Below are 26,906 nucleotides of genomic sequence, written 5' to 3'. Positions count from 1 at the left end.
TGAAGATGAAGATGAAGATGAAGATGAAGATGAAGATGAAGATGGAGATGGAGATGGAGATGGAGATGGAGATGAGGATGAAGATGGAGATGAGGATGAAGATGGAGATGAGGATGAAGATGGAGATGGAGATGGGGATGAAGATGAAGATGAAGATGAAGATGAAGACGAAGACGAAGACGAGGATGAAGATGAAGATGAGGATGAAGATGAAGATGAAGATGAAGATGAAGATGAAGACGAGGATGAAGATGAAGATGAAGATGAAGATGAAGATGAAGATGAGGATGAAGATGAAGACAAAGATGAAGATGAGGATGAAGATGAGGATGGAAATGAAGATGAGGATGAAGATGAGGATGAAGATGAAGGTGGAGATGAAGATGAAGATGAGGATGGAGATGAGGATGAAGATGAAGGTGGAGATGAAGATGAGGATGGAGATGAGGATGAAGATGAAGGTGAGGATGAGGATGAGGATGAGGATGAGGATGAGGATGAGGATGAAGACGAAGATGAAGATGAAGGTGAGGATGGAGATGAGGATGAAGATGAAGATGAAGATGAAGATGGAAATGAGGATGAGGATGGAAATGAAGATGAGGATGAAGATGAAGATGAAGATGGAGATGGAGATGGAGATGAAGATGGAAATGAGGATGAGGATGGAGATGAGGATGAGGATGAGGATGAGGATGAGGATGGAAATGAAGATGAGGATGAAGATGGAAATGAGGATGAGGATGGAGATGAAGATGAGGATGGAGATGAAGATGGAAATGAGGATGAGGATGGAAATGAAGATGAGGATGAGGATGGAGATGAAGATGAGGATGAGGATGAGGATGAGGATGAAGATGAAGATGAAGATGAGGATGGAGATGAGGATGGAGATGAGGATGAAGATGAAGAAGATGAAGATGAAGATGGAGATGGAGATGGAGATGGAGATGAAGATGAAGATGGAGATGAAGATGAAGATGAAGATGAAGATGAGGATGGAAATGAAGATGAGGATGAGGATGGAGATGAAGATGAGGATGAAGATGAAGATGGAAATGAAGATGGAAATGAGGATGAGGATGGAAATGAAGATGAGGATGAAGATGAAGATGGAGATGAAAATGAGGATGAGGATGAGGATGAAGATGAAGATGAGGATGAGGATGAGGATGAGGATGAGGATGGAGATGAGGATGGAAATGAAGATGAGGATGGAGATGAAGATGAAGATGAAGATGAAGATGGAGATGGAGATGGAGATGGAGATGGAAATGAGGATGAGGATGAGGATGAGGATGAGGATGAGGATGAGGATGAGGATGGAAATGAAGATGAGGATGAAGATGGAAATGAGGATGAGGATGGAGATGAAGATGAGGATGGAGATGAAGATGGAAATGAGGATGAGGATGGAGATGAGGATGAGGATGAGGATGAGGATGAGGAAGAGGCAGAGGAGGCAGCCGGGAGATGAAGGCTCCAGCACGGACTCCACCGCGGTAGCGTGGCCGAGCGGTCTAAGGCGCTGGATTAAGGCTCCAGTCTCTGCGGGGGCGTGGGTTCGAATCCCACCGCTGCCAGGATCTTTTATTTTGGCTTTTTTTTTCCTCGTTTTCTTTTTTCTTTTTTTCCTTCCTCACCCGGGAAGACCGAAATTGAAAATTAAAAAAAACAAATTAAAAAAAACACCAAAAAACAACTAAAAAAAAAAAAAACACAAAAAAACACAAAAAAACCACAAAAAACCCACAAAAAACCACAAAAAAACCCAAAAAACCCCAAACAAACCCCAAACAAACAAAAAACAAACAAAAAAACCCCCGAAAAAACCAAACAAAAAACCACCAAAAACAAACAAACAAAAAAACCCCCAAACAAACCAAAACAAAACAAAAATTAAAACAAACAAACAAAAAAAACCAACCCCCACCCAGTATATTAATAAAAATAAACGCACCAAAAAAAATCTGAAACCGACAACAAAAATTGTACGAAAATATCGAAAGCAAATATATAAAATAAAAAAAAACACCAAACACAAACACCCGAAACAGTTAAAAAACGCACCGGAAAAAAAAAATAAATAAATAAAAGGCAAACTCGCAAGAAAAAGCACAAAAAAAAAATTAAAAAACACAAGGAAATAAAACAAGAAAAAAAACCCCACGAGTAAGTCCCGAACGAAAAAAACGACGCGCAGGAAAAAATCCAGCTCACCAAAAAAAAAAAAAATTTAAAAAGGAAAAAGATTCAATAAAATACAATAAAATACAATAAAATAAAATAAAATAAAATAAAATAAAATAAAATTAAATTAAATTAAATTAAATTAAATTAAATTAAATTAAATTAAATTAATTAAATTAAATTAAATTAAATTAAATTAAATTAAATTAAATTAAATAATAAAAAGCACCACGTACGCAAGACAAAAAAAAAAAATCCGCCGAAAACCAGAGATCAAAACGCGCGCGCGCGCGCGAAAGGAAATTAAAAAATAAAAGGAATAAAAATAAGAAAAATAAGGAAAATAAAAGGGAAAGAAAGAAGGGGAAATAAAAGGTAAAAAAAACCAAAATTTGGGCTCGTCCGGGATTTGAACCCGGGACCTCTCGCACCCAAAGCGAGAATCATACCCCTAGACCAACGAGCCGGTGCTAAATTAATTCCAAAAATTCAATTTATCCTCAAACCGCTGTGGTTTTGCTGCTCCCGGGATGATTTCCCACAATTTTTTTTTGGTGGGGTTTGTTGTGGATCCTGAAAAAGCGACCGAAATGGGATAAAAAAAAAAAAGATAAAAAAGGGGAAAAAGGCAAAATAAAAATGGGATTGTGCAGGAGGTCCCGGCGGGATTCGAACTCCGGGTCCCCGGGTTGCGGGAGCGGCGCTTTGACCGCTGAGCCACGGGGGCGGCGGCGCGGCGGGGGCTCCCGAAAGCGCCGGAATGGCGCCAAAATTCCCGCCCGCCCCAAATTTCTTCGTGTCCCACAAAATTGGGGTTGGAGCATCGAAATTGGGGTTTAATGCGTCAAAAATTTGGGGTTTAATGCGTCAAAAATTGGGGTTTAATGCGTCAAAAATTTGGGGTTTAATGCGTCAAAAATTGGGGTTTAATGCGTCAAAAATTGGGGTTTAATCCATCAAAAACTGGGGTTTAATCCATCAAAAACTGGGGTTCAACCCATCGAAACTTGGTTTTAATTGGGGTTTAATGCATCAAAATTGGGGTTTCAATCCTACAAAAATTGGGGTTTAATCCGTCAAAAATTGGGGTTTAATGCATCAAAGTTTGGGGTTTAATGTGTCAAAAATTGAGGTTTAACCCGTCAAAAATTGAGGTTTAACCCGTCAAAAATTGGGGTTTAATGAATCAAAATTTGGGGTTTAATGCATCAAAATTGGGGTTTAACCCATCGAAATTTGGGCTCAATCCATTAAAACTTGGGGGTTCAACCCATCAAAAATTGGGGTTTAATGCGTCAAAAATTGGGGTTTAATGCGTCAAAAATTGGGGTTTAACCCGTCAAAAATTGGGGTTTAACCCATCGAAATTGGGGTTTTATTTTATTTTATTTTATTTTATTTCACTTTATTTCATTTCATTTGATCTCATTTTATTTCATTCATTTCCATCCTTTCAGCTGGGGACGAACTCCCAAAGTGACACCTCCAAAAACTATTTGCATCAAACAAATCCTCCCCCCATTTTCCCCACACCCAAAATTTCCCAAAATTACATTTTTTGTGGGAAAAAAAATTCCAAAATTCAGGCAATGACACAAATATTTATTTTTTATTTTTTAAAGCAGCTTCGCTTTTTATTTTTATTTTTATTTGGGTTTTTTGGGTTTTTTTGGTTTTCATTTTGGGGTTTTTTTCGGCAAATCCGAAGCGAACGCGAGTCCCGGCGAAAAAAACAAAAGCAGAAATGAGGATAAAAATGTGAATTTGGCGATTTTGCCGAAACGGCGCCGAGCGTGAGGACCACGAGTGGAAATTGGGGAAAATCCACGGAAGAACCTCCGGGCGGGGAGAAGCTGAGGGAGAAACGCGGGACCTGCTCGGGTCCAGGAGAAAAATCACGAGAAACACCCAAAAAAAGCACCTTGAGCAGTCGGGTTGGTGGCCACCATCTTGGAGTTGGTGGCCACCATCTTTGAGTTGAGGACCACCATCATTGAGTTGGTGGTCACCATCGTTGAGTTGAGGACCACCATCCTTGAGTTGGTGGCCACCATCATTGAGTTGGTGGCCACCATCGTTGGGTTGGTGACCACCATCTTTGAGTTGGTGGCCACCATTGTTGAGTTGTTGGCCATCATCTTTGAGTTCATGGTCACCATTGTTGAGTTAGTGCCCACCATCTTTGAGTTGGCGGTCACCATCATTGATTTGTTGACCATCTTTGAGTTTGAGGCCACCATCTTTGAGTTTTTGGCCACCATCTTTGAGTTGGTGGTCACCATCGTTGAGTTGGTGCCCACCATCTTTGAGTTGTTGGCCACCATCTTTGAGCTGGTGACCATCTTTGAGTTGGTGGCCACCATCTTGGAGTTTTCCTCAGGAGCACAGTTTGATGTAGGTGACGGTGGAGCAGACCGAGAAAAGCGGGAACACCTTCTCCTGGAAGGCCACGTTGAAGGTGAAGATGTGCCTCATGTTCTCGGCGTCGTAGAAGGAGACCTCCTCCCCTTCGTAGTCCAGGTAGACGCAGACGCCACCATCTTTGAGTTGGTGACCACCATCTTTGAGTTGGAGGCCACCGTCGTTGAGTTGGTGCCCACCATCTTTGAGTTGGTGACCATCATCTTTGAGTTGGTGACCACCATCTTTGAGTTGGTGGCCACCATTGTTGAGTTGGTGCCCACCATCTTTGAGTTGGTGGCCACCACCATTGATTTGTTGACCATCTTTGAGTTGGCGGTCACCGTCATTGATTTGTTGACCATCTTTGAGTTTGAGGCCACCATCTTTGAGTTGGTGGCCACCATCTTTGAGCTGGTGACCATCTTTGAGTTGGTGGCCACCATCTTGGAGTTTCCCTCAGGAGCACAGTTTGATGTAGGTGACGGTGGAGCAGACCGAGAAAAGCGGGAACACCTTCTCCTGGAAGGCCACGTTGAAGGTGAAGATGTGCCTCATGTTCTCGGCGTCGTAGAAGGAGACCTCCTCCCCTTCGTAGTCCAGGTAGACGCAGACGCCACCATCTTTGAGTTGGTGCCCACCATCTTTGAGTTGGTGACCATCATCTTTGAGTTGGTGGCCACCATCTTTGAGTTGGTGGCCATCTTTGAGTTGGTGGCCACCATCTTTGAGTTGGTGACCACCATCTTTGAGTTGGAGGCCACCATCGTTGAGTTGGTGCCCACCATCTTTGAGTTGGTGGCCACCATCATTGATTTGGTGGCCATCTTTGAGTTGGTGGCCACCATCATTGATTTGTTGACCATCTTTGAGTTCGAGGCCACCATCTTTGAGTTGGTGGCCACCATCTTTGAGCTGGTGACCGTCTTTGAGTTGGTGGCCACCATCTTGGAGTTTCCCTCAGGAGCACAGTTTGATGTAGGTGACCGTGGAGCAGACCGAGAAAAGCGGGAACACCTTCTCCTGGAAGGCCACGTTGAAGGTGAAGATGTGCCTCATGTTCTCGGCGTCGTAGAAGGAGACCTCCTCCCCCTCGTAGTCCAGGTAGACGCGGACGCGCCTCAACTTCCCGCCGAGGCTCAGCGGCGTCCGCTGGGGCGACGTCACGGCCCAGTAGCGTCCCCCGTTCTGCTGCAGCGCCCAGATGCCCTCCTCGGGGGAGAACTGGGTCAAGCCCTTCCTCCGGATGGACTCCTTGGCCACCCCGAAGGCCCAACCGTCCGAAGGTCCCACCTCCACCTCCCAGTGGTGGCGCCCCGAGGAGAAGCCGGCGGTGGCCAGGACGCGCGAGTTGGTGTCGAAGCGTTTGGGGTGGTCGGGCAGGTCCTGCTTGCGGCAGCCCATGCGGACGGTCTTGAGGTCGGCCGAGAGGATCAGGAGGTGGTTGGCCGAGTCGGGGTCCAAGGTGAGGTCTTCTGGTTTTTGGGTGGAGGTGGGGGGGAGAGAAGAAGAGACAAGGTCAGGATGGTTTGAGGGATTAAAAAGTTGATTTGAGGTGGGGTTGATGGGCTTTGGGATCAACATTTTTGGTTTTCTCCAAATTTTGTATCTCAGGAGAGAACGTTCTTCCATTTTCATATCTCAACTACTTTAGGTGCCACCAACCCAGAAGATACAGAAGAAGACACGAGGTCAGGAAGTTCTGAGGGACTAAAACTTGACTCAAGGTTGGGTTGATGGGTTTTTGGATCAGTTTTTTTGGTTTTCTCCAAATTTTGGATCTCAGGAGCACGTTCTACTTTCATTTTCATATCTCAACTACTTTTGGTGGCACCAAACCAGAAGATACAGAAGAAGACACGAGCTCAGGAAGGTTTGAGGGATTAAAACTTGACTCAAGGTTGGGTTGATGGGTTTTTGGATCCCTTTTTTTGGTTTTCTACAAATTTTGGATCTCAGGAGAGAACGTTCTTCCATTTTCGTATCTCAACTACTTTAGGTGGCACCAACCCAGAAGATACAGAAGAAGACACGAGCTCAGGAAGTTCTGAGGGATTAAAACTTGACTCAAGGTTGGGTTGATGGGTTTTGAGATCAACATTTTTGGTTTTCTCCAAATTTTGGATCTCAGGAGCAAACGTTCTTCCATTTTCATATCTCAACTACTTTTGGTGGCACCAACCCAGAAGATACAGGAGAAGACACGAGGTCAGGAAGTTCTGAGGGATTAAAACTTGACTCAAGGTTGGGTTGATGGGTTTTTGGATCAACATTTTTGGTTTCCACCAAATTTTGAATCTCAGGAGGAAACATTCTTCCATTTTCATATCTCAACTACTTTTGGTGGCACCAACCCAGAAGATACAGAAGAAGACACGAGGTCAGGAAGTTCTGAGGGACTAAAAAGTTGATTTGAGGTGGGGTTGATGGGTTTTGGGATCGACATTTTTGGTTTTCTCCAAATTTTGGATCTCAGGAGCAAACGTTCTTCCATTTTCGTATCTCAACTACTTTAGGTGGCACCAACCCAGAAGATACAGGAGAAGACACGAGGTCAGGAAGTTCTGAGGGATTAAAACCTTGACTCAAGGTTGGGTTGATGGGTTTTGGATCAACATTTTTGGTTTTCTCCAAATTTTGGATCTCAGGAGCACGTTCTACTTTCATTTTCATATCTCAACTACTTTTGGTGGCACCAAACCAGAAGATACAGGAGAAGACACGAGATCAGGAAGTTCTGAGGGACTAAAAAGTTGATTTGAGGTGGGGTTGATGGGTTTTGAGATCGACATTTTTGGTTTTCTCCAAATTTTGGATCTCAGGAGCACGTTCTACTTTCATTTTCATATCTCAACTACTTTTGGTGGCACCAAACCAGAAGATACAGGAGAAGACACGAGATCAGGAAGTTCTGAGGGACTAAAAAGTTGATTCAAGGTTGGGTTGATGGGTTTTGGATCAACATTTTTGGTTTTCTCCAAATTTTGAATCTCAGGAGGAAACATTCTTCCATTTTCATATCTCAACTACTTTAGGTGGCACCAAACCAGAAGATACAGAAGAAGACACGAGGTCAGGAAGGTCTGAGGGATTAAAAAGTTGATTTGAGGTGGGGTTGATGGGTTTTTGGATCCGGTTTTTTGGTTTTCTCCAGATTTTGGATCTCAGGAGAGAACGTTCTTCCATTTTCATATCTCAACTACTTTTGGTGGCACCAACCCAGAAGATACAGAAGAAGACACGAGGTCAGGATGGTTTGAGGGATTAAAACTTGACTCAAGGTTGGGTTGATGGGTTTTTTGATCCGTTTTTTTGGTTTTCTCCAAATTTTGGATCTCAGGAGAGAACGTTCTTCCATTTTCGTATCTCAACTACTTTAGGTGCCACCAAACCAGAAGATACAGAAGAAGACACGAGGTCAGGAAGGTCTGAGGGACTAAAAAGTTGATTTGAGGTGGGGTTGATGGGTTTTGGGATCAACATTTTTGGTTTCCACCAAATTTTGGATCTCAGGTTCCACCTTTCATTTTCGTATCTCAACTACTTCAGGAGCCACCAACCCAGCAAGGACAGCAGAGGACAATTGTTTTTAATTAACTTTAAAAATTAATTAAGTTCTGCTGGGATTTAATTGAAAACGAGTTAAATTCTTAATTTTTAAAAAAATCCATTAAATCTGATGGGGTTTAATTGAAAAGGAGTTAAATTCTAAATTAACTTTTTTACCTTTTTTACCATTTTTTTACCTTTTTTACCATTTTTTTTACCTTTTTTACCTTTTTTTTTTTCCTTTTTTACCATTATATTTTTACCTTTTTTACCTCATTTTTACCATTTTTTTACAATTTTTTTCACCTTTTTTACATTTTTTTTACCTTTTTTACAATTTATTTTTACCTTTTTAATCATTTTTTAATTTACCTTTTTCACCATTTTTTTACCTTTTCTAACATTATTTTTTACCATTATTTTTTACCTTTTTTACCTTTTTTTAACCTTTTTTACAATTTATTTTTACCTTTTTTAACCATTTTTTAATTTACCTTGTTCACCATTTTTTACAATTTTTTTACCACCTTTTTTACCATTTTTAATTTACCTTGTTCACCATTTTTTTACCTTTTCTAACATTATTTTTTACCTTTTTTACCATTTTTTACCATTATTTTTTACAATTTATTTTTACCTTTTTTAACCATTTTTTAATTCACCTTTTCCACCATTTTTTTACCTTTTCTAACATTATTTTTTACCTTTTTTACCATTTTTTTACCATTATTTTTTTACCTTTTTTACCTTTTTTTAACCTTTTTTACAATTTATTTTTACCTTTTTTTACCATTTTTAATTTACCTTTTCTAACATTATTTTTTACCTTTTCTAACATTATTTTTTACCTTTTTTACCATTTTTTTTTACAATTTTATTATTTTTTACCATTATTTTTTACCTTTTTTACAATTTATTTTTACCTTTTTTAACCATTTTTTAATTTACCTTCTCCACCATTTTTTACCTTTGCTAACATTATTTTTTACCTTATTTTTACGATTTTTTTACATTTTTTTTACCTTTTTTACCATTTTTTTACCACCTTTTTTTACCATTTTTAATTTACCTTTTTCACCATTTTTTTACCTTTTCTAACATTATTTTTTACCTTTTTTACCATTTTTTTACCATTATTTTTTACCTTTTTTACAATTTATTTTTACCTTTTTTACCATTTTTTAATTTACCTTTTTCACCATTTTTTTACCTTTTCTAACATTATTTTTTACCTTTTTTACCATTTTTTTTACAATTTTATTATTTTTTACCAATTTTTTTACCTTTTTTACATTTTTTTTACCTTTTTTACCATTTTTTTACCTTTTTTACCATTTTTTTTACCTTTTTCACCCCTTCCCAGCTCGTCCTGCAGCTGTTCTGAAAAGGAGAAAAAAAAAACCGGATGGGAGTGGTGACAACAGAGAGAAAAAGTAAAATAAAGTAAAAGAATAAAATAGAAAATAATAAATTAAAAAATATAAAATAAAATAATAAAATATCATATAAAATAATAACATTAAAAAGAAAATAAATATAACATAAAATAGTAAAATATAATAGAAAATAATGAAATAAAAAATATAAAATAAAATAAAAATATATAATATAAAATAATAAAACAAATCATAAAACAAAGAACAAATATATAATAAAATAATAAAATATAAAAATATAATATAATATAATATAATATAATATAATATGATTGATATGATATGATATATAATATAATATAATATAATATAATATAATATAATATAATATAATATAATATAATATAATATAATATAATATAATATAATATAATATAATATAATATAATATAATATAATATAATATAATATAATATAATATAATATAATATAATATAATATAATATAATATAATATAATATAATATAATATAATATAATATAATATATTTTAACCTGTTTTTAACAATTTTTAAACCTTTTATTTTACCTTTATTTTACCTTTTTTTAACCTTTTTTCAACTTTTTTTAACCTTTTTTCAACTTTTTTTACCCTTTTTTAACCTTTTTTTAACCCTTTTTAAACCTTTTTTCACCTTTTTTTTGCAATTTTTCAACCTTTTTTTAACCATTTTTTAACCTTTTTTCCCCATTTTTAAACCATATTTTAACCTTTTTTTTACCCTTTTCTTAACCTTTTTTAAACCATTTTTAAACCATTTTTTACCCTTTTTTTTAACCATTTTTTAACCATTTTTAGCCTTTTTTTCCCCATTTTTTCCCCTTTTTCCCCCTTTTTTCCCCAATTTTCCCACCCACCTTGGAATTTTTTCAGGACTTTCTCCAAAACTTCGTTTTTTAGGGAAAAATTGCAAACGTGAATTTTCATGTCGGTGCAGACGGGGACGGGTTTCTCACATTTCACCTCCTCGCTCCTGCCAAAAACGGGAAAAAACCCAAAATTCCACGATTTTACCCCAATTCCGCCGCCCACCCCGCAAAACTTTGGGGGAAAAAATCGGAATTTTAAACCTTCAAAATTTGGATTTTTGAGGCTTCAGAATTCGGATTTTTGAAGTTCAAAATTTGGATTTTTTAGGCTCCAAAATTCAGATTTTAAGGCTTCAAAATTTGGATTTTTGAGGCGTCAAAATTTGGATTTTGACGCTTCAAAATTTGAATTTTTGAGGCGTCAAAATTTGGATTTTAACGCTTCAAAAATTTGGGTCTTTCGTCCCTCCTTGGGGTGAGAAAATCAGGATTTTGGGAGGAAAATTTCAATTTTAGGATTTTTTTGGTATGGATTCAAAATAGAGGATTTTGGGTGAGAAATTTCAATTCTAGGATTTTTTAATTTGGGTTGAAAACGGAGGATTTTGGGTGAGAAATTCGAATTTTAGGATTTTTGAATTTGGGATGAAAACGGAGGATTTTGGGTGTGAAATTTGAATTTTAGGATTTTTAAATTTGGGTTTAAAATGAAAGATTTTGGGTGAGAAATTCGAATTTTAGGATTTTTGAATTTGGGATGAAAACGGAGGATTTTGGGTGAGAAATTCAAATTTTAGGATTTTTTAATTTGGGTTGAAAACGGAGGATTTTGGGTGAGAAATTTGAATTTTAGGATTTTTTAATTTGGGTGTAAAATGAAAGATTTTGGGTGAGAAATTTGAATTTTAGGATTTTTTAATTTGGGTGTAAAATGAAAGATTTTGGGTGAGAAATTCGAATTTTAGGATTTTTTAATTTGGGTTGAAAACGGAGGATTTTGGGGAGAAATTTCAATTTTCGGCGATTTTCCGAAATCCGCGAATTCCGAACCTTTGGATGATTTCGGTCACGTCCTGAAAAAGAAAAAAAAAAGGAAAATTAAAACACCCAAAAAATGCCCCAAAATGCCCAAATTTGGCCGATTTTTGGGTTTTCTGCGCTAAAAATGAAATTTCAGAGCACGGAAAAAAAGCAGAGGCGGCTCCCGGGGATGAAAAGAAATATTAAATGAAAAGAAATATGAAATGACATTTTTTCCATTAAACAACTACTAAAATTGGCATTTTTTCCCTAAAACACACACCAAAAAATGACATTTTTTCCTTAAAATCGGACTAAAAAATTCAATTTTTTTCATGAAAAACGGACTAAAAAATGACCTTTTTTCCCTTAAAAAGAGACTGAAAAATTGCTTTTTTTCCCTTAAAACAGACTAAAAAATTCCATTTTTACCCTTAAACACACACCAAAAAATGTCATTTTTCCCCTTAAACACAAACCAAAAAATGGCATTTTTTTCCCTTAAAAACAGACTAAAAAATGTCATTTTTCCCTTAAAATCAGACTAAAAAATTCCATTTTTTTCATGAAAAACGGAACAAAAAATTCCATTTTTTCCCCTTAAAACACCCTAAAATTTCCCAATTTTTCCCGCTGCCCACCTGCAGGAAGGCGAGCGGGCGCTGCCTCAGTTTCCCCTGGAGCTCCGCGATGGGTTTGAAACACAGAATAAAAAATGACATTTTTCCCTTAAACACACACCAAAAAATGGCATTTTTTTCCTTAAAAACAGACTTAAAAATTCCATTTTTTAATGAAAAACACACTAAAAAGTGGCATTTTCCCCTTAAACACAGACCAAAAAATTCCATTTTTTCCCCTTAAACACAGAATAAAAAATGTCATTTTTCCCTTAAAATCAGACTAAAAAATTCCATTTTTTTTCATGAAAAACAGACTAAAAAATGACATATTTTCCCTTAAAATCAGACTAAAAAATTCCATTTTTTTCATGAAAAACAGACTAAAAAATGGCATTTTTTCCATTAAAAATATACTAAAAAATGTCATTTTTTCCTTAAAAACACACCAAAAAATGGCATTTTTCCCCTTAAAAACACACCAAAAAATGGCATTTTTTCCCTTAAAAAAAGACTAAAAAATTCCATTTTTTCATGAAAAACGGACTAAAAAATGACTTTTTTTCCCTAAAAAACAAACTAAAAATTGACATTTTTTCCCTTAAAATCAGACTAAAAAATTCCATTTTTTCATGAAAAACAGACTAAAAAATGGCATTTTTTCCCTTAAAAACAGACTGAAAACTGTTATTTTTCCCCTTAAAAACACACCAAAAAATGACTTTTTTTCCCTAAAAAACAAACTAAAAAATGGCATTTTTTCCCTTAAAGTCAGACTAAAAAATTCCATTTTTTCCCTTAAACACACACCAAAAAAATGACATTTTTTCCTCTAAAAATACACTAAAAAATGGCATTTTTTCCCTTAAAAACGAACTAAAAAATTCCATTTTTTCCCTTAAACACACACCAAAAAATGGCATTTTTTCCCTTAAACACACACCAAAAAATTCCATTTTTTCCCTTAAAAACACACTAAAAAATGGCATTTTTTTCCCTTAAAACAGACTAAAAAATGGCATTTTTTTCCCTTAAAAACACACCAAAAAATTCCATTTTTTCCCTCAAACACCCTAAAAATTCCCGATTTTTCCCGCGGCCCACCTGCAGGAAGGCGAGCGGGCGCTGCCTCAGTTTCCCCTGCAGCTCCGCGATGGGTTTGAAACACAGAATAAAAAATGACATTTTTCCCTTAAAAACACACCAAAAAATGACCTTTTTTCCCTTAAAAATCAGACTAAAAATTCCATTTTTTCCCTTAAACACACACCAAAAAAATGACATTTTTTCCCTTATTCCCTTAAACACACACCAAAAAATGACATTTTTTCCTCTAAAAATACACTAAAAAATGGCATTTTTTCCCTTAAAAACGAACTAAAAAATTCCATTTTTTCCCTTAAACACACACCAAAAAATTCCATTTTTTCCCTTAAAAACACACTAAAAAATGGCATTTTTTTCCCTTAAAACAGACTAAAAAATGGCATTTTTTCCCTTAAAATCAGACTAAAAAATTCCATTTTTTTCATGAAAATCAGACTAAAAAATTCCATTTTTTCATGAAAAACACACTAAAAAATCCCATTTTTTTCCTTAAAAACACACCAAAAAATTCCATTTTTTCCCTTAAAATCAGACTAAAAAATTCCATTTTTTTCATGAAAATCAGACTAAAAAATTCCATTTTTTCATGAAAAACGGACTAAAAAATTCCATTTTTTCCCTTAAAAACACACTAAAAAATTCCATTTTTTCCCTTAAACACACACCAAAAAATGACATTTTTTCCCTTAAAAACACACTAAAAAATGGCATATTTTCTCTTAAAACAGACTAAGAAATGACATTTTTTTCCCTTAAAACACCCTAAAAATTCCCAATTTTTCCCGCGGCCCACCTGCAGGAAGGCGAGCGGGCGCTGCCTCAGTTTCCCCTGGAGCTCCACGATGGGTTTGAAACACAGAATAAAAAATGACATTTTTCCCTTAAAAACCGACTAAAAAATTCCGTCTTTTCCCTTAAAAACACACCAAAAAATGGCATTTTTTCCCTTAAAAACACAGTAAAAATTCCCAATTTTTGCCGCGGCCCACCTGCAGGAAGGCGAGCGGGCGCTGCCTCAGTTTCCCCTGCAGCTCCGCGATGGGTTTGAAACACAGAATAAAAAATGACATTTTTCCCTTAAACACACACCAAAAAATGGCATTTTTCCCTTAAACACACACCAAAAAATGGCATTTTTTCCCTTAAAATCAGACTAAAAAATTCCATTTTTACCCTTAAACACACACCAAAAAATGGCATTTTTTCCCTTAAACACACACCAAAAAATGACATTTTTTCCCTTAAAAACACACTAAAAAATGACATCAAAAAATATCATTTTTCCCCTTAAAAACACACTAAAAAATGGCATTTTTTCCCTTAAAAACACACCAAAAAATGGCATTTTTTTCCCTCAAACACCCTAAAAATTCCCAATTTTTCCCGCGGCCCACCTGCAGGAAGGCGAGCGGGCGCTGCCTCAGTTTCCCCTGCAGCTCCGCGATGGGTTCGAAACACAGAATAAAAAATGACATTTTTCCCTTAAACACACACCAAAAAATGGCATTTTTTCCTTAAACACAGACTAAAAAAATCCATTTTTTAATGAAAAACACGCTAAAAAGTGGCATTTTTCCCCTTAAACACAGACCAAAAAATTCCATTTTTTCCCTTAAAAACACACTAAAAAATGGCATTTTTTTCCCTTAAAACAGACTAAAAAATGACATTTTTTTCCCTTAAAAACACACAAAAAAATGACATTTTTTCCCTTAAAATCAGCCTAAAAAATTCCATTTTTTCATTAAAAACGCACACTAAAAAATGACTTTTTTTCCCTAAAAAACAAACTAAAAATTGACATTTTTTCCCTTAAACACAGACTGAAAAATGGCATTTTTCCATTAAAAATATACTAAAATATGACATTTTTTTCCTTAAAAACATTATAAAAAATGACTTTTTTTCTCTTAAACACAGACTAAAAAATGGCATTTTTTCCATTAAAAATAAACTAAAATATGACATTTTTTCCTTAAAAACATTATAAAAAATGACTTTTTTTCCCTTAAACACACAATGAAAAATGACATTTTTTCCCTTAAACACACCCCAAAAAATGGCATTTTTTCCCTTAAAAACATTCTAAAAATGGCATTTTTTCCCTTAAAACACAGTAAAAATTCTCGATTTTTGCCGCGGCCCACCTGCAGGAAGGCGAGCGGGCGCTGCCTCAGTTTCCCCTGCAGCTCCGCGATGGGTTTGAAACACAGAATAAAAAATGACATTTTTCCCTTAAAAACACACCAAAAAATGACTTTTTTTCCCTTAAAAATCAGACTAAAAAATTCCATTTTTTCCCTTAAACACACACTAAAAAAATGACATTTTTTCCCTTATTCCCTTAAACACACACCAAAAAATGACATTTTTTCCTCTAAAAATACACTAAAAAATGGCATTTTTTCCCTTAAAAACGAACTAAAAAATTCCATTTTTTCCCTTAAACACACACCAAAAAATGGCATTTTTTCCCTTAAACACACACCAAAAAATTCCATTTTTTCCCTTAAAAACACACTAAAAAATGGCATTTTTTTCCCTTAAAACAGACTAAAAAATGGCATTTTTTCCCTTAAAATCAGACTAAAAAATTCCATTTTTTTCATGAAAATCAGACTAAAAAATTCCATTTTTTCATGAAAAACACACTAAAAAATCCCATTTTTTTCCTTAAAAACACACCAAAAAATTCCATTTTTTCCCTTAAAATCAGACTAAAAAATTCCATTTTTTTCATGAAAATCAGACTAAAAAATTCCATTTTTTCATGAAAAACGGACTAAAAAATTCCATTTTTTCCCTTAAAAACACACTAAAAAATTCCATTTTTTCCCTTAAACACACACCAAAAAATGACATTTTTTCCCTTAAAAACACACTAAAAAATGGCATTTTTTCCCTTAAAAACACACTAAAAAATGGCATATTTTCTCTTAAAACAGACTAAGAAATGACATTTTTTTCCCTTAAAACACCCTAAAAATTCCCGATTTTTCCCGCGGCCCACCTGCAGGAAGGCGAGCGGGCGCTGCCTCAGTTTCCCCTGCAGCTCCGCGATGGGTTCGAAACACAGAATAAAAAATGACATTTTTTGAGTACAACCAACCCAAAAAATGACTTTTTTGCCCCAAACCCCCTTGCTGCCCACCTGCAGGAAGGCGAGCGGGCGCTGCCTCAGTTTCCCCTGCAGCTCCGCGATCCCGCGGCCGAGCGCCGCCGCCGCCGCCGCCGCCGCGCCGAGGTTGCGGCGCTGCCGCCGCTCGAGGCTCCGCTGCAGCCGCTGCAGCGCCGCCTGCAGCTGCAGCTCCTGCGCCCGCAGGAACTCCCGCAGCCGCTCCAGCGCCGCCTGCAGCTGCTGCCGCTCCCGCTCCACGCAGTGCTAAGGGGATTTGGGGGAAAAAAGGGAAAATTAGGGAAAAATTGGGGAAAAAATGGGGGGGGAATAGGGGAAAAAAAGAGGGGGGAAATGGGGAAAAAAGGGGGAAAATAAGGGGAAAACAGGGGGAAACGAGGGGGAAAAAGAGGGGAAAAGAGGGAAAAAAGAGGGGAAATAGGGGAAAAAAGGAGAAAAATGGGGAAAAAAGGGAAAAAATAAGGGGAAAAGAGGGGGGGAAATGGGGGAAAACAGGGACAAAACAGGGGAAAACGAGGGGAGAAAAGAGGGACAAAAGAGGAAAAAAAGAGGGGAAAAAGAGGGGGAAAAAGAGGGGAAAAATATGGGGGAAAACAGGGACAAAAGAGGGGGAAAAGAGGGGAAAACGAGGGGGAAAAAGAGGGGAAAAAAGGGAAAAAAGAGGGGAAAAAAGAGGGAAAAAAGAGGGAAAAAAGAGGGGAAATGCCGGGCTGCCGCTCCTGCGCCCGCAGGAACTCCCGCAGCCGCTCCAGCGCCGCCTGCAGCTGCTGCCGCTCCCGCTCCACGCACTGCTAAGGGGATTTGGGGGAAAATTAGGGGAAATTGGGAAAAAATTGGGGGAAAAAACGGGGAAAATTTGGGACAAAAGAGGGGGAAAAGAGGGAAAAAGAGGGGGAAAAATGGGGGAAAACGGGGACAAAAGAGGGGGAAAGGAGGGGAAAACGAGGGGGAAAAGAGGGGGGAAATAGAGGAAAAAAGGAGAAAAATGGGGAAAAAAGGGAAAAAATAAGGGGAAAAGAGGGGGAAAAATGGGGGAAAACAGGGACAAAACAGGGGAAAACGAGGGGAAAAAAGAGGGGAAAAAAGGGACAAAAGAGGAAAAAAAGAGGGGAAAAATATGGGGGAAAACAGGGACAAAAGAGGGGGAAAAGAGGGGAAAACGAGGGGGAAAAAGAGGGGGAAAAAGGGAAAAAAGAGGGAAAAAAGAGGGGAAATGCCGGGCTGCCGCTCCTGCGCCCGCAGGAACTCCCGCAGCCGCTCCAGCGCCGCCTGCAGCTGCTGCCGCTCCCGCTCCACGCAGTGCTAAGGGAATTTGGGGGAAAATTAGGGGAATTTGGGAAAAAGTGGGGGAAAAATGGGGGGGAATAGGGGAAAAAAGAGGGGGGAAATGGGGAAAAATAAGGGGAAAAGAGGGGGAAAAATGGGGGAAAGGAAGGGGAAACGAGGGGGGAAAAGAGGGGAAAACGAGGGAAAAAAGAGGGGAAAAAAAGAGGGGTAAAAGTGGGAAAAAAGAGGGGAAATTGGGAAAAAAGAGGGGAAATGCCGGGCTGCCGCTCCTGCGCCCGCAGGAACTCCCGCAGCCGCTCCAGCGCCGCCTGCAGCTGCTGCCGCTCCCGCTCCACGCAGTGCTAAGGGAATTTGGGGGAAAATTAGGGGAAATTGGGAAAAAGTGGGAAAAAACGGGGAAAATTTGGGACAAAAGAGGGGGAAAACAGGGACAAAAGAGGGGGAAAAGGGGGGAAAACAGGGAAAAAAGAGGGAAAAAAGAGGGGGAAAAGGGGAAAAAAAAGGGAAAAAGAGGGGGGAAAAGGGGAAAGAAGAGGGGGAAAAGAGAGGGAAAAAGAGGGAAGAAATAAGGGAAAAAGAGGGGGAAAGAGGGGGGAAATGGGGAAAAGAGGGGAAAAAGAGAGAAGAAATAGGGGGAAAGGAGGGAAAAAAGAGGAAAAAAAATGAGGGGAAAAATGGGGGAAACAGAGACAAAAGAGGGGGAAAAGAGGAGGAAAAGTGGGGGAAAAAAAGGAAAAAAAGAGGAAAAAAAGAGGGGAAAAAGAGGGGGAAAGTGGGGGAAAAGAGGGAAAAAAGAGGGAAAAAAAGAGGGGAAAAAGAGGGGGAAAAGAGGGGAAAAAGAGGGAAAAAAAGAGGGGGAAAAGAGGGGGAAAAGAGGGGGAAAATTGGGAAAAAAGAGGGGAAAAAGTGGAAAAAAAGAGGGGAAAAATGCCAGGCTGCCGCTCCTGCTCCAGAGATTGCTGCGGGGAATTTGGGGGAAAAAGGGGAAAATTAGGGGAAAATTGGGGGAAAAGAGGGGAAAAAGGGGGAAATATGAAAAAAAAAGAGGGGAAAAAGAGGGGAAAAATGGGGGAAAATAGGAAAAAAAAAGAGGGGAAATGGGGGAAATAGGAGGAAAAAGGAGGAGAAAAAAGAGGGAAAAAAGAGGGAAAAAAGAGGGGAAAAAATGGGGAAAAAAGAGGGGGGAAAAGAGGGGAAAAAATGGGGAAAAAAGAGGAAAAAAGAGAGGAAAAATAGGGAAAAAGAGGGGAAAAAGAAGGAAAAAAGAGGGAAAAAAGAGGGGGGAAATGGGGACAAAAGGGAAAAAAAGAGGACAAAAACACCCCAATAAAAAAATAACAAAAAAAAATCCCGGAAATTGGATTTTCCTGACAAAAACCGTTCCAGAAAAAAGGAAAAAAATCCCTTTTTTTCCCTTTTTTTTGGCCACTGGATTCTCGCCTCGCCCCAAATTTCCCAAATGCCACGGGGATGAAAAATTAAAATTTTTAAATTTTAATTAAAATTTATTGGGAATGATAATTTTTAATTTTTGTAGCAATGGGGTTTTTTTTTTTAAATGGCGTTTTTGCTGGTTTTTATTTCTTTTTCGATATTTTTTGTGTTTTGAGGGGAGAATTTTGGGGTTTTTTTAGTAGATTTTGTTGAAATTTCGATGGATTTTTGAATTTTGTTAATTTTTATTCCCATCCCGGACGCACCAACAGCTCCTGGGTATTTTTGTCGTCGTTGATTTTGAATTCCAGCAGCTCCTGCTGCTCCTTTTTCAGGAAATCCAAGCGGGCCTGGATTTTCTCCTGGAATAAAAATAAATTTTAAAAATTAGAAATAAAAATTAAAAAAAAAAAAATTAAAAGCAAAAGAGAAGAAAACAAAAAAACCCCCACACACACACAAAAAGAAAATAAAAATTAACAAAACAAAACAAAACAAAAGCACCCAAAAAATTAAAAAAAAAAATCAAAATAAAATTTACCAAATTAATTCAAAACAAAAGAAAAAATCCAAAAATTAAAAATTATTATAAATAAAAATAGTGAGAAATTTAGATTTTTTTAGGATTTTTAGGATGTTCTAGATGGGTACAAATGGAGGATGCTCAAATAAAGTCACTGTATACAATAGAAAAATATAAGTTTAATAATGAATATGCAAATTATGTAGGGATAGAATATAAAATAGACTCAGGTCAATAATTCCCAGAGCTCTACAACAAAACCAATCACAGAAAATCACATTTTGTGATTATTTGTGCTCCTAAAAAATCTGCAGATAATCACGTCCCGTAATTCCGTGTGTTCCTAAAAATGCAAATTTAATAATGAATATGCAAATGCTATAAGGATAGAATACAAAATTCGTTCAGATTTGTTGCTCTACCATCAAACCATGTGCAGAAAATCACATTTTGTGATTATTTGTGTTCCTAAATATCTGCGGGTAATCACATCCCGTAATTCCGTGTATTCCCAAAAATGCAAATTTAATAATGAATATGCAAATGCTATAAGGATAGAATACAAAATTCGTTCAGATTTGGCGCTCTACCACCAAACCCCGCGCAGAAAATCACATTTTGTGATTCCGTGTGTTCCTAAAAAATCTGCGGGTAATCACATTTTGTGATTCAGTGTGTTCCCAAAAATGCAAATTTAATAATTATATGCAAATTATACAAGGATAGAATACAAAGTTCGTTCAGATTTGGGTCTGCAGCGAAGATTCCCTACGCTCTACCATCAAACCATGTGCAGAAAACCACATTTTGTGATTCCGTGTGTTCCTAAAAAATCTGCGGGTAATCACATTTTGTGACTCCGTGTATTCCCAAAAATGCAAATTTAATAATGAATATGCAAATGATATAAGGATAGAATAGAAAATTCGTTCAGATTTGGGTCTGTACCAATAACTCCCTGCTCTCTACCATCAAACCATGTGCAGAAAATCACATTTTGTGATTCCGTGTGTTCCTAAAAAATCTGCGGGTAATCACATCCCGTAATTCCGTGTATACCCAAAAATGCAAATTTAATAATTATATGCAAATGCTATAAGGATAGAATACAAAATTCGTTCAGATTTGTTGCTCTACCACCAAACCCCGCGCAGAAAACCACATTTTACCACCGCGCGCCCCCTTTAAACAATCCCAATCTCACCACCCGCGCTCGAACGAACGATTAATTCTCGTCGGGCATGCAAATGAGCCCCTAATTAAAACAACCTTGTACTCCTCGCACGCCTCGTCCACGGGCAGCACGGCGTGCTCGCGGTGCTGGCGGGAGCGGTCGCACACCACGCAGATGCAGCCGCGGTCATCCTTGCAGAAAAGCTTCAGCGGCTCGCCGTGCTTGGGGCACAAACCTTCTTCTTCTTCCTCTTTTTCCTCTTTTTCCTCTTTTTCCTCTTTTTCTCCCTGCCCTTTCCTCGCTCGCAGCGAGAGGTGCCGGATGATCTCGGACATGTTGGCCAGCTGCCGGTTGGGACGGAAATTTCGTTCTCGGGAAATTTCGCGGCACTGAGGGCAAGGGAAATCGGTTTGGAGAAGTTTCCAGCTCGCCTCGATGCACTCGCGGCAGAAGTTGTGGCCGCAAGTGATGGAAACGGGGTCCCGGAAGAATTCCAGGCACACGGAGCAGGTGGCTTCGTCCTGGAGGTCCCGAGGGAGGAGGAACGAGGTCGCCGCGGGGTCCTTCCTGCCGGGGAGGAAGGGGTTAAAGAGGTTTGGGGATTTATTTTGGGGATTGATTTTGGGGATTGATTTCGGGAATGGATTTCGGGAATTCCTGGCAGGTGGCTTCGTCCTGGAGGTCCCGAGGGAGGAGGAACGAGGTCGCCGCGGGGTCCTCCCTGCCGGGGAGGAAGGGGTTAAAGAGGTTTTTGGGGTTTATTTTAGGAATTTTTATCGGGGATTTATAGAGGGAATTTTATTTGGTAATTTATATCGGGAATTTATTTTGGGGATTTATATCGGGGATTTATATCGGGGATTTATTTTGGGGATTTATATCGGGAATTGATATCGGGAATTATTTCGGGGATTTATATCGGAATTTATATCGGGAATTTATTTTGGGGATTTATTTCGGGGATTTATATCGGGAATTGATATCGGGAATTATATCGGAATTTATATCGGGAATTGATATCGGGAATTATTTCGGGAATGGATTTCGGGAATTCCTGGCAGGCGGCCCCGCGGCGGAGCTGCCCTGGCACGAACGCGGCTGCCGCGGCTTCTTTCCTGCCGGGGAGGAAGGGGTTAAAGAGGTTTGGGGATTTATTTTGGGGATTTATTTTGGGAATTTGTTTCGGGAATGGATTTCGGGAATTCCTGGCAGGTGGCTTCGTCCTGGAGGTCCCGAGGGAGGAGGAACGAGGTCGCCGCGGGGTCCTTCCTGCCGGGGAGGAAGGGGTTAAAGAGGTTTTTGGGGTTTATTTTGGGGATTTATTTCCGATATTTATTTCGGGAATTATTTCGGGGATTTATATCGGAATTTATATCGGGAATTTATTTTGGGGATTTATTTCGGGGATTGATATCGGGGATTTATATCGGGAATTATATCGGGAATTATTTCGGGGATTGATATTGGGAATTGATATCGGGAATTATTTCGGGGATTGATATCGGGATTTATATCGGGAATTATTTCGGGAATGGATTTCGGGAATTCCTGGCAGGCGGCTTCGTCCTGGAGGTCCCGAGGGAGGAGGAACGAGGTCGCCGCGGGGTCCTCCCTGCCGGGGAGGAAGGGGTTAAAGAGGTTTTTGGGGTTTATTTTGGGGATTTATATCGGGAATTTTATTTGGTAATTTATACCGGGATTTTATTTTGGGGATTTATATCGGGGATTTATTTCGGGGATTTATATCGGGGATTTATATCGGGAATTATTTCGGGGATTTATATCGGGAATTGATATCGGGAATTATTTCGGGAATGGATTTCGGGAATTCCTGGCAGGTGGCTTCGTCCTGGAGGTCCCGAGGGAGGAGGAACGAGGTCGCCGCGGGGTCCTCCCTGCCGGGGAGGAAGGGGTTAAAGAGGTTTTTGGGGTTTATTTTGGGGATTTATATCGGGAATTTTATTTGGTAATTTATACCGGGATTTTATTTTGGGGATTTATATCGGGGATTTATATCGGGGATTTATATCGGGGATTTATTTTGGGGATTTATTTCGGGGATTTATATCGGGGATTGATATCGGGAATTGATATCGGGAATTATTTCGGGAATGGATTTCGGGAATTCCTGGCAGGTGGCTTCGTCCTGGAGGTCCCGAGGGAGGAGGAACGAGGTCGCCGCGGGGTCCTCCCTGCCGGGGAGGAAGGGGTTAAAGAGGTTTTTGGGGTTTATTTTGGGGATTTTTATCGGGAATTTTATTTGGTAATTTATACCGGGATTTTATTTTGGGGATTTATATCGGGGATTTATATCGGGAATTTATATCGGGAATTATTTCGGGGATTTATTTCGGGGATTTATATGGGGAATTGATATCGGGAATTATTTCGGGAATGGATTTCGGGAATTCCTGGCAGGCGGCCCCGCGGCGGAGCTGCCCTGGCACGAACGCGGCTGCCGCGGCTTCTTTCCTGCCGGGGAGGAAGGGGTTAAAGAGGTTTGGGGATTTATTTTGGGGATTTATTTTGGGGATTGATTTCGGGAATGGATTTCGGGAATTCCTGGCAGGTGGCTTCGTCCTGGAGGTCCCGAGGGAGGAGGAACGAGGTCGCCGCGGGGTCCTTCCTGCCGGGGAGGAAGGGGTTAAAGAGGTTTTTGGGGTTTATTTTAGGAATTTTTATCGGGGATTTATATAGGGAATTTTATTTTGGGGATTTATATCGGGGATTTATTTCGGGGATTTATATCGGGAATTATTTCGGGGATTTATATTGGAATTGATATCGGGAATTATTTCGGGGATTGATATCGGGAATTGATATCGGGATTGATTTCGGGAATTTGTTTCAGGGATTGATTTCGGGAATTTGTTTCAGGGATTGATTTCGGGAATTCCTGGCAGGTGGCTTCGTCCTGGAGGTCCCGAGGGAGGAGGAACGAGGTCGCCGCGGGGTCCTTCCTGCCGGGGAGGAAGGGGTTAAAGAGGTTTTTGGGGTTTATTTTAGGAATTTTTATCGGGGATTTATATAGGGAATTTTATTTTGGGGATTTATATCGGGGATTTATTTCGGGGATTTATATCGGGGATTTATTTTGGGGATTTATATCGGGAATTGATATCGGGAATTATTTCGGGGATTTATATCGGAATTTATATCGGGAATTTATTTTGGGGATTTATTTCGGGGATTTATATCGGGAATTGATATCGGGAATTATATCGGAATTTATATCGGGAATTGATATCGGGAATTATTTCGGGAATGGATTTCGGGAATTCCTGGCAGGCGGCCCCGCGGCGGAGCTGCCCTGGCACGAACGCGGCTGCCGCGGCTTCTTTCCTGCCGGGGAGGAAGGGGTTAAAGAAGTTTGGGGGTTAATTTATTTCGGGGATTTATTTTGGGGATTTATTTATTTCAGGGATTTATTTTGGGGATTTATTTCGGGGATTTATATCTGGGATTTACATCGGGAATTTATTTTGGGACTTTATTTCAGGGATTTATTTCGGGAATTATTTCGGGAATTATTCTGGGGATTTATTTCGAGGATTTATTTCGGGAATTTATTTTGGGACTTTATTTCAGGGATTTATTTCGGGAATTATTTCGGGAATTATTCTGGGGATTTATTTCGAGGATTGATTTCGGGAATCGGTTTCGGGAATCGGTTTCGGGAATTCCTGGCAGGCGGCCGCGGGCTCAGCGCGCCGGTGTCCGGTTTCTCCGGGACCTCCGGGCACATAGAAAACCAGGAATAAATCTGTTCCCACGAATCCTGGAGTTTTCAATATTTATTTTCCTTCCTTTTCCTTGAGAAAAGTAAATTTTTTGGGGATGTCCTCCGGTTTGGGGGTGTCAGGCTCTGGATGGAGCCGATTTCTGGGTGAGCTGGCGCTGAATCAAAGCCAGAATTCAGAGAAGGAAAAGGAAAAGGAAAAGGAAAAGGAAAAGGAAAAGGAAAAGGAAAAGGAAAAGGAAAAGGAAAAGGAAAAGGAAAAGGAAAAGGAAAAGGAAAAGGAAAAGGAAAAGGAAAAGGAAAAGGAAAAGGAAAAGGAAAGAAGGAGAAGGAGAAGGAGAAGGAGAAGGAGAAGGAGAAGGAGAAGGAGAAGGAAAAGGAAAAGGAAAAGGAAAAGGAAAAGGAAAAGGAAAAGGAAAAGGAAAAGGAAAAGGAAAAGGAGGAGGAGGAGGAGGAGGAGGAAGAGGAGGAAAAGGAAAAGGAGAAGGAAAAGGAGGAGAAGGAGGAAAAAGAAAAAGGAAAAGGAAAAGGAAAAGAAAAAGAAAAAGAAAAAGAAAAAGGGAAAGGAAAAGAAAAAGGAAAAGGAGAAGCGAGGGGCAGAGAGCCCCAACCGCCCCCCAAAACCCTCCCCGCGCCCCGCTGCCCTCGCGTACCTCGGAGCGGCGGCGGCGGCGGGCGGAGCCCCCGGCGGGCTCCCCAAATCCCCCAAATTCCCGGGATTTGCCATCGGGCCGGTTCTGCAGGACGCCCCGAGCGGCGCCGCCAGCCGGGCGGGCTCCCGGCGGTTCCGGGGCCGCGGGAGCCGCTCGGCGGGACCGCGGCGGAGCAGCCCCGCGGCGGCCGCGGCCGCCTCGGACATCGCGGCCCGGCCGGGGCTCCCCGCCGCGTCCCGGGGCCGCGTTTGTCCCCCGGTGTCACCGGCCCGTCCCCGAGCGGGTCACTCACCGCGCTTTGCCCTCCCCCATCGCTCCTGTGCCGAGGTTTCTTCTTCCTCCTCCTCCTCCTCCTCTTCTCCTCCTCCTCTTCTCCTCCTCTTCTCCTCCTCCTCCTCCTCCTCTTCTCCTCCTCCTCCTCCTCCTCTTCTCCTCCTCCTCTTCTCCTCCTCTTCTCCTCCTCCTCCTCCTCCTCTTCTCCTCCTCCTCCTCCTCCTCTTCTCCTCCTCCTCCTCCTCCTCTTCTCCTCCTCCTCCTCCTCTTCTCCTCCTCCTCCTCCTCCTCTTCTCCTCTTTCTTCTGCTCCTCTCCTTCGTGGCAAAATTCCAAAATTTTATTGAACTTGGCCGAGGTTTTTTCCTCCTCCTCCTCCTCTTCTCCTCTTTCTGCTCCTCTCCTCCGTGGCAAAATTCCAAAATTTTATTGAACTTGGCCGAGGTTTTCTCCTCCTCTTCTTCCTCCTCCTCCTCCTCTTCTCCTCCTCCTCCTCCGTGCCAAAGTTATTTCCCGGGAATTTTCATCGCCACTTCCAGAATCTCAATAAAAAGGAATTTAAAATCATCGGGATCTCCTCCTTTTTCTCCTCCTCTTTCTCCTCTTTCTGCTCCTCTCCTCCGTGGCAAAATTCCAAAATTTTCTTGAACTTGCTCAGCGCCCGGATCGCGTTTCCAGCGCCTCCCTCCTCCACCTGTCCCCGGGAAAGTTTCGGCAACTTTTTAACCCTTTCCAGGGAATTTTCATCGCCAATTCCAGAATCTCAATAAAAAGGGTTTTTAAAATTACGGGGATTTAGGGGTAAAATGGAAAATTGTTATTTTTAAGTGCTAAAATTCACATTTTTGGGGCTGAAATCCTCCTTTGAAAAGTACTAATTTATTGATGTTATTATTATCATAGCATTATTGTTATTGTTGTTATATTATTATTATATATTATGCATTATGCATTATGCATTATGCATTATGCATTATGCACTATATATTATATATTATATATTATATATTATATATTATATATTATATATTATATATTATATATTATATATTATATATTATATATTATATATTATATATTATATAATATATATTCTATAATATATATTCTATAATATATATTCTATATAATATATTATATATTTTATATTATATTATATATATAATATATAATATATAATATATAATATATAATATATAATATATAATATATAATATATAATATATAATATATAATATATAAAATTTTATATATTATATATTATATATTATATATTATATATTATATATGATATATTATATAAAATAATAATCTATTATCTATTATATATTATATATAATAATATATATTATTATAATATATAAAATTATATATGTAATATATATAATATATTACAAAAAATATATTTATAAATATATAAAAATTACAAATATATTAAAACGATAAAACTATAAAAATAATATATATTTTATAAAATAATAAATATATTATTCATATATTCGAAATATAATATAGATAAAAATCTAAATGTAATTTATCTATGAATATATATAATAA

The 26,906-nt window shown here is 39.0% G+C and overlaps 2 protein-coding genes and 2 non-coding genes across 4 annotated transcripts; 1 reads left to right on the top strand and 3 right to left on the bottom strand.

Moving 5' to 3' along the window:
* The first annotated feature begins 1,501 nt into the window (after positions 1-1,501).
* TRNAL-AAG (transfer RNA leucine (anticodon AAG)) lies at positions 1,502-1,583 on the top strand. The gene has a single exon. It is a non-coding gene; the product is annotated as a tRNA-Leu (tRNA).
* Positions 1,584-2,584: 1,001 nt separating this feature from the next.
* Positions 2,585-2,656, bottom strand: TRNAP-UGG (transfer RNA proline (anticodon UGG)). The gene has a single exon. It is a non-coding gene; the product is annotated as a tRNA-Pro (tRNA).
* A 1,115-nt stretch (positions 2,657-3,771) lies between these two features.
* Positions 3,772-5,067, bottom strand: LOC144247639 (uncharacterized). Its single transcript, XM_077788958.1, has 2 exons — positions 4,969-5,067; positions 3,772-4,461 (listed from the first exon to the last, which is right to left on the bottom strand). Exons 1-2 carry the CDS (start codon positions 5,034-5,036, stop codon positions 4,086-4,088), a joined length of 444 nt encoding a protein of 147 aa, XP_077645084.1. The 5' UTR covers positions 5,037-5,067; the 3' UTR covers positions 3,772-4,085.
* Positions 5,068-5,293: 226 nt separating this feature from the next.
* LOC110481112 (E3 ubiquitin-protein ligase TRIM7-like) lies at positions 5,294-25,166 on the bottom strand. Its single transcript, XM_077788964.1, has 8 exons — positions 25,078-25,166; positions 20,781-21,252; positions 19,255-19,350; positions 16,283-16,513; positions 11,435-11,457; positions 10,433-10,548; positions 9,484-9,519; positions 5,294-6,065 (listed from the first exon to the last, which is right to left on the bottom strand). Exons 1-8 carry the CDS (start codon positions 25,149-25,151, stop codon positions 5,551-5,553), a joined length of 1,563 nt encoding a protein of 520 aa, XP_077645090.1. The 5' UTR covers positions 25,152-25,166; the 3' UTR covers positions 5,294-5,550.
* Between the last annotated feature and the right edge of the window lie 1,740 nt (positions 25,167-26,906).

Source organism: Lonchura striata, chromosome 29 (assembly GCF_046129695.1).
Source record: "Lonchura striata isolate bLonStr1 chromosome 29, bLonStr1.mat, whole genome shotgun sequence".
In the NCBI taxonomy this organism is placed as follows: Eukaryota; Metazoa; Chordata; class Aves; order Passeriformes; family Estrildidae; genus Lonchura; species Lonchura striata.
Note: the sequence above shows the minus strand (reverse complement) of the source record. Positions and strands in the feature narration are given on the sequence as shown.